The 8,482-nt window shown below is 32.7% G+C and overlaps 1 protein-coding gene across 1 annotated transcript; it reads left to right on the top strand.

Annotated features, from left to right (window-relative positions):
- The first annotated feature begins 4,384 nt into the window (after positions 1 to 4,384).
- On the top strand, positions 4,385 to 6,133 carry LOC113228335 (gastrula zinc finger protein XlCGF28.1-like). The gene is made up of 2 exons (XM_026461601.1): positions 4,385 to 5,734; positions 6,000 to 6,133. Exon 1 carries the CDS (start codon positions 4,481 to 4,483, stop codon positions 5,699 to 5,701), a length of 1,221 nt encoding a protein of 406 aa, XP_026317386.1. The 5' UTR covers positions 4,385 to 4,480; the 3' UTR covers positions 5,702 to 5,734; positions 6,000 to 6,133.
- Positions 6,134 to 8,482: the final 2,349 nt, after the last annotated feature.

Raw genomic sequence — 8,482 nt, 5'->3', positions numbered from 1 at the left:
AGGGGTCAAATAAATAATAAATTCACCACCAAAACAGCGTTTATTGTACGTCAAACAGTCTATGTTAGTCACTAAACCTTTGTATTCGTAGGTTATACACTGAGTCACATGATTTTAATTGAAATATTCAAATAAATTGATAAAATTGCAGCGTACATGAAAAATCACAGTGCAAAATATATTCCATTTAGCCCACATACAAACAACTGACAGTTATACAGTGTTGCCAATTATATGGAAGAGAAAAACTACGGTCAAGGTCAAGTGACGTCATCCTTTGATACATCACACTTGAACATTACTCATGTCTAAATACAATAGGTTCATGATTTTATTTATGACTCTGCCATTGTCATAGTAATAAGAATTCTTATTGAAAAATTATTCAATAGATAGTGAACGTTTTTTGTGGTAATGTAACTGTATTGTTTTTTGTGGTAATGTAACTGTATTGTTTACAAAAAAATCTCAATACTTTCTTAAGTATTGTGAAAAGAAGAAAAAGACAGCACAATGTGTTAGAATGTCGATTTTTGCTTTATTATTAATTACATTATTATTTTTAAAATTCCATTTATAACAACTACTAACTTTTTGTTTAGTTTATAATTATTTACCTAATCAGCAGAAAGTTATTAATATGGCAATGTTTTTTTAATCCATTTTACGCATCTGCAAATTGAGAGAAATATATGTTAAATTTGATGAAAAAAAATAAAAGCAAAATGTAAAAATGTTTAACCGTCTATAAGTTTATGTTTGAGTTTATTTATATTATATAATTGTTGAGAGTTCATTTTAAACAAACTGGCAATGTTTAATCCTGAATCTTGACACTTGAACTTGTAATAAAAAATTTGCTAAAAATAATTGTCCACTTCGCAGCGTGTAGCAAGATGAACATCTTTAAAAGTTTAAAGTAAAATATGTGCTAAAAACCAAAAGGTGTAGGTTTCACCTCGAACAGAGTTCACTCGCAGTATTGCCAGGTGAAATTTGAAAAAGTCTGAAGTTATTGCACACAAAGAAACGGTAGAACGAGGAAAAAACAGTAGATCCTGAACTTACTTTCAAACAATCGACTTTCTCCAAACATTGATCGATCATTTTCATTTTTACATTATTAGCCAAAGATGTTGTCGCGAAACCTTCTTGGTTTAACATTTTATTTTCCTCATTAATGTATGTCACCTTTGTCCGTATCACAATTGTTTTAGTTTTTTTCATCAGAAGAAATATCCTAATTTTAAATACCTTAATAATATACGGAAATTATCTCCCTATTCAGTAAGTGTTTTAATAAGGGAGCAAAGGCTGCGGCCCGCCGTATTGTCTATCCATATCAGGAGCCTGAGATTATCCCGAACACATGTAATGTTTTTGATGTTATCTTACAGTCTTGATAATTAAAAATAAAGTAATCTAAAATGCTCCTAGCGGAAATGTCAATGTTGCGTTTGACAGCTGAAATTCTAAATTCCAATAGGTATAGGAAATGAGACTATTTTTCCGGATTTAAATCGCGTATATTTGTTTTTTCAAACAAACCTCAACAAAAAAAAAGTCAACCGTGACCACAGGACCTGTAACGGGCCCGAAACGTCGGTTTGTTTGAAAAACCAAATATACGCGATTTAAATCCGGAAAAATAGTTTCATTTCCTATGTGTAACAATCGCGAAAACCTAAGAATCCAATAGGTATGTTGATAGAATTTTGAGTTAGGGAATCTATAGCGGTTGTATTAACACGTTCCCTGTGCAGCTCGAAATCAGAAATAAACCCCTCACGTGCAATTTTTTTTTGTAAATTTGTTGGAATTGTTATTAGAAAAATCATTTTCGGAAACCCCCATCCCATTTTCAGGTTTTTCCTAAGTGCTACCATGTGATCATAGATTTAGTATATAGGTACCAAATCTATGTACGGGATGCACGCACGTATGAGTTCTTTGAGGGAGTGGTAGCTCCTTAATTTTATTCGGTTTATTATTTTAGTTCTATAATTTGTATTTTCTATAATTAATGTTTTTATAATAAAAATAAAATTTATTAGTTTTATTCTTTATTAAAAAATATTTTACTGTATCCAATATATAATTCATGCGACACAGCGATCACAGCGATCACAGCGACTGAACATCAAAACTGACCATGGTGTCATCATCAGTTAACCGTAGATCTTTGATTCCACTAATGAAATGGTGAAGGATTCATACCATTTACCAACCTACCAGTAAAAGACTGCATTTAAATTGTACGTAGAAAGCTATGGGAACATAATTAGTCCATTGAATATGCAGAATTATTAGAACACTGCCTAACATCAGGCTATCTATTGTGGAATAATGAATTCTACCTACAAATTGACGGTATAGCAATGGGCTCCGCGGTATCTCCCGTTATTGCCGATATTTTCATGGAAGACTTCGAGGAGCGAGTTTTACCCATGGTCCCAGCTAGGCCGAAGATTTTCAAACGGTACGTTGATGATACTTTCACAATATTACCTAAAGATAGCATACCTTCTTTCTTGGACCATCTTAATTCTTTCAGCTAGCTTAGCTTTAGCTTTTTATATAGGAAGTCCTACAAGCGAATAAGTTGAAGACTCCACGCCAATGCCGCAGGCCCCGTGTGAAACCACCAACAGTCGAGCGAAGACCTGCCATCTTACCTTACGTGAGAGGTGTTACAGACAAGATCGGGAGAGTCCTCAGGTGTGCATCTATCAAGACCTATTTCAAGCCCCCGAGGAAGATTTCTCAGTTCCTGAGACCCGTGAAATGTAATATCCCCATACAGGATGAAAGAGTTTACAAGCTTAACTGTGAATGCGGTCTCTTATATTGGACAAACAAAGCGAAGTATTTGTACCCGCGTCAAAGAACATATAGCTGATGTCAAACACCGTCGCGTAAACAAGTTTGCAGTCTGCGAGCATGTCATGGATAAACTTACACATTCAATGAAGTTTGACAAACCCCAGGTCCTTGCAAAAGAAGTCCGTTATCTACCCAGGATGCTGCGAGAGGCCATTGAAATTAAAAAACATCGTAATTTCAACAGGGAAGATGGTTTCTCCGTACCACCAGTTTGGGATCCAGTATTTCCTCTAATGAAAAATCCCAAACAGACATAAGACTGCAGTACTAATTAATATGTTTTAAATTATTCTAATTTCTATTATTATATCGAGTTCTTAGGTTTTCGCGATTGTTACACATAGGAAATGAAATTTTTCCGGATTTAAATCGCGTATATTTGTTTTTTCAAACAAACCGACGTTTCGGGCCCTTTACAGGTCCCATGGTCACGGTTGACCATGTTTCATTTAGATAATTTCATTTTCTATTATTATATAATAATATATTAAACTTAATAAAAATTCATTCAATAAAATAATTTGTAAAACTTAATGTTGCGTAAATTGGAATGTTTTCTTTGTAAAATTAAATAAGGTATTTAATTAATAACTATTGTAACTATAGTGAAAAAGTGTGGTTTGCATTAATATTAGACATAACTGTTTGAAGACTCTACCACCTCAGTCAACCGTGACCATGGGACCTGTAAAGGGCCCGAAACGTCGGTTTGTTTGAAAAAACAAATATACGCGATTTAAATCCGGAAAAATAGTTTCATTTCCTATATATACGATTTGTAACGCCCATCCGTACCATATCTATGCATCTCTAGTTTGTGCTTCAAACCTTAGATTTTTTTTTTTGAGATTCGCTCTGGGCCTTTTGGAGGGAAAAGTGTCGTTTTTATTTTGACTTTAAATTATTTTGTGAAACCTAGTTTAAAGTGGAATAGGATAGTGCTATTGTGCGTTAGTCGAAGAGTAAAACGCGAAACTATACGAATCTCGAACTAAAATACCCGTATCGGCCCGTTCTAAGGAATCCCGAGTCAATCTGCCTCCTGTTTAACTGCCTCCGTGGCCGATACGGTTACCATGCCGGACTGCCACGCAGAGGTCCCAGGTTCGATTCCCGGGCCGAGAGAAATAGTTGTATGGCCTACAATTATTTCTCTCGTGAGTTTGGGTGTAATTTATGGTTGTCTATGTGTGTGTCCATGGCACCCGCGACACAGGGTTTCCCTAGTGCGGGGCTATGTTGAGTGTGTGCGTTATTTATTTATAAAAAAAATTATAATCCAAGAACGCCGCCTTAAATTGCCTATCCTCTTTGCGGCGGCCATATTTACAGAAACATAATTAAACGAAGACATAGCTCAAAAGACTAGTATCCAAGCCAAAATTATTAATAAAAAAAATTAAGTTTGTTTTTTTACACGAATTAATTTTGTCAGTTTATGTATGTATATTAGGTTGTGTTGTGCGTTTCTTGATTATTTGTTACCATAGTTTGTTACCATTAAGGTGATAGCTCTGAAGCCAATGCTTTACAAATAACTAAATCAATCCTTTATTTTTTTCCATTCTCCAAGTTCCAAGCACAATATTAACTGATAATGTCGTACACACGGTACACATGCTTAGACGATAATGTGACGATTAAGGAGGAGGCAAATGGTTCAGAAAACAGCTTCATGGGCTTACATGGAAATGTCCACATTAAACAAGAGCCAGTTGCTATAGCGGGAGCACACATTAAGGAAGAACTGGATCTGTATGCAGACCATGAAATCAAGGAAGAATTGGTCGTAGGCCCTGTAGTGTTGCAGCATGTAGATATAGCTCAAGCAAGATTTGTGCAGAACACATCTGATAGAGTGAATGTTGATACTCGACCATACAAATGTGATATTTGCACTAAATGTTATACAACGAAACAACGCCTTAAACATCATAGAATAACTCATACTGAAGAAAATTCTAATATACATTTAAATACTCATGTAGAAAAGAAACAGGACAAGTGTAATATTTGCAATAAATATCTTGCAAATAAATATGTACTTCAAACTCACATAAAGACTCATATTGGAGAGAAACCATTCATGTGTGATATTTGCAATAAATGTTTTGCAACAAAAGCTCATGTTAAGCATCATATAAGGACCCATACTGGAGACAAACCATACAAATGTGATAGTTGCAATAAGTACTTTGCAAATAAATATGTACTTCAAACTCACATAAAGACTCATATTGGAGAGAAACCATTCATATGTGATATTTGCAATAAAAGTTTTGCAACAAAATCTCATGTTAAGCATCATATAATGACCCATACTGGAGATAAACCATACAAATGTGATATTTGCAATAAACATTTTATAACAAAATCTCATGTTAAGCATCATACAATGACCCATACCGGAGAGAAACCATACAAATGTGACCACTGTAACAAGTCTTTTGTCCATAAAGGAGTTTGTAATAGACATCTACAGACTCATTTGGGAGAGAAACTATATAAGTGCGATATTTGCAATAAATGTTTTATGAGAAAACATGTACTTCAAATTCATATAACTACTCATATTGGAGAGAAACCATACAAATGTGATATTTGCAATAAAACTTTTTCAACCAATTATGAACTTAAGCGTCATATAATGGCCCATAGTGGAGAGAAACCATACAAATGTGATATTTGCAATAAATGTTTTGCAAGGAAATCTCATGTTGAGCGTCATTTAATGGTCCATACTGGAGAGAAACCATACAAATGCGATATTTGCAATAAAAGTTTCACAACAAAATCTCATGCTAAGCGTCATATATAAGGGACTATACTGGAGAGAAACCGTAGTACAAATGTAATCACCGTAATAAAACTTATCCAGAAAGCCAATTGTGAAACACATAAAAAGATCCATACTGAAAGACATAAATGCAATATTTTCAATAAATGTTTTATAAAAAAAAAATGGCATACTGGAAACACTCATACTGGAGAGAAACCATATGCAATATTTGCAATAAACATTTTACAACAAAATCTCATGTTAAGCTTCATATAATGGTCCATTTTGGAGAGAATCCACATAAATGTCATCACTGTAATAAATCTTTTTTTTATAGAGCAAATTGAGAAACACATTTAAAGATTTCATACTGGAGGGAAACAATATAAGTGTATTATTTTCGTAATAAATGTTTTACAAGTACACAGTACCTTAAATCTCATACAATGGGCCATACTGGAGAGAAACCATACAAATGCAATCACTGTAGCAAAACTTTTGTTTGTCAACCACTTCAAGAAGATTCATACTGGAGAGAAACCATACATTGTGTGATATCTGCATTAAATGTTTCTTTTTTTTCTTAATTAATGGTTTGTGACACTAATTTATTATTTCAATACTGCCAGTGTCCGTTACATGTTAGTTTCATAAACATCATAGGGGGAGTGTAGAAGTTTACGAATTTTTTTCAGTTACTCCGAGGGAGTATTGAAGAAATATATATTTTATAAGAAAGTTGGACCTCAAGTGTCATAGCGACCCATACTGGTAAGAAACCATATGAGTGTGAAACCTGCAATTTGTAAGACTAACAACTTCAATTCAAGAGTCAATTAAAGGGGAAATATTGGAAAAATATTTATATTTCTGGAAAATATGATTTTTTCAAAATGGACCCATGACCCAACACTAATTAAAAATGAATATGAATAATGTTTTCTTTCACAGTACAGTCAATTCGGGTAACTTTGAACATTTTTTGCGTTTTTCTAATAATTTCAAACTTAATTGTTTCTGAACAATTTATTAACTGAATAGTGTTCTTTTAAGCCCTTTTTTTGTTCTTATAGAAGGAATTTAGTAATTATTCAACAAAACTGTTCTAGATTTGCTCCAAAAGTCACATTCAAAGTTGCCTTGAATTTTGGGTAACTTTGAATAAGATTAGCCTTCGATATGGAAACTGTATATTTTCTAGATATTTTACAGTTTGTGTAAGATTATACGACATATTCATATTTTTTAGATGTGAATCTGTCCAAATATTCCTGACAGTGCGTTCAAAAACGACATTTGACTTGGTATTGCCATAATAAAACGAGACGAACTAATTTAGTTGAAATGAAAAAACTGTTTTTTTTTAGATTTTTTAATTAATGCGAATAAAAATGAAAATTTTCTGTTTAATAATAAATTCTACGCTTATTTAGCTATCAAACGAGATCAAAATGAATCACCTATAACAATTATTTTAGGCAAAGTAAATGCATAACAAAAATCTATTCACCCCACTCCTTGAATAAAATGTCGTCATCAATATAAATACGGCCGCCTTTTCTAGATAGCTGGTTGCTCTTTTATAATATTCACAATATCGGCTTTATTAACTTGACATGTCTCAACGTTAGAGAGCCAAGACCAACCTCCTAAAAAGCATTTTTGGAGCACTGAGACAGTAATTTCCAAAGGAGTAACTTTTAGAACTCTCCCTGGAAACACATTCAAAGTTACCCAAATATCCCTGTTTGGTAACGTCGTCAAAATCTAATTCGTTTTACGCGTAAATACAAAACCAAATTAAATTATTCTTTAAAAAAGCGATATATAAACCTCTACTTAAGTGTGGAAAACTTACCAGTCAATATTCAGATTTATATATTTAATTCCGATTCTAAAACTGAGCAACAAATCACACCAAACTACTTTCGCCAAGAAAAAACCGCGAAAGTTTAAAAAAATACAATTTAACATTACTTTTTTCTTTCATAACTTTCGTTTAACAATTTTGTTCCGATTTACACAGTTTCAATACTAAAAATAAAAGATTGCCATACATAAAATAAATTTTTAAATCTTTTACGCAACTACGTTCAAAGTTACACCACGATTCAAAGTTACCCGAATTGACTGCAATAAATATGCATAATTGTTATTTTCTATGAAAGAAAAGTCATGAATTCTCATTATCTAAAAAAATAATGAATGAAAGATTGTTATCTCTCACGACTGCGGTGTTGCCATACAACAAAACATATGCATTCTGCATTCATAACACTAGCACGCTTTTATTGAGATTTTTTCCAGATTTCTGTAGCTTAACTAACACAAACGGAAGAGAACTGTAATTAATGAAGAAAAAATAATGAGTTAAAATTTGCTGGTTTTAACATCTCTCAATCACAAAAAAATCTCAAAAATCAAAAAATCTCAATAAAAGCGTGCCAGTGTTATGAATGCAGTGTGCATTATATCGCACTGCTATTACAATAGTGTTGCAACTCAAAATATGTGATATTTAATATTATATCATTACAGAACGTAAAATTTCTTTCTCTACACGTCAAAAAAACCGTCGTTAGAATATTGTAAGAAATGAGACCATTTTGAGTTAAGTGGATATCTTTTGACACTTTATGGGAGCTAGTTTTGGCCAAAATAAACCTTATTCAAAAATATTAAAATATTTTTTCCATTTTATTTTTAAATATATTTGAGAAATTGTTTAAATGTCTATAATAAACTATACATACATAAATTTCAATTAATTTTTGCGGGAAGCGAGTACCTAATTAGTTTTTCATCAATTCTGAGAAAGTC

This window comes from Hyposmocoma kahamanoa, unplaced genomic scaffold, assembly GCF_003589595.1.
Source record: "Hyposmocoma kahamanoa isolate Upper Pololo Valley unplaced genomic scaffold, ASM358959v1 227, whole genome shotgun sequence".
Taxonomy (NCBI): domain Eukaryota; kingdom Metazoa; phylum Arthropoda; class Insecta; order Lepidoptera; family Cosmopterigidae; genus Hyposmocoma; species Hyposmocoma kahamanoa.
The sequence above is the reverse complement of the archived record's forward strand: the minus strand, read 5'-3'. Positions and strand labels throughout refer to the sequence as shown.

Excerpts from the sequence above, each read along its gene's own strand:
- LOC113228335 (XM_026461601.1), top strand. The coding sequence starts at position 4,481 with ATGTCGTACACACGGTACACATGCTTAGACGATAATGTGACGATTAAG.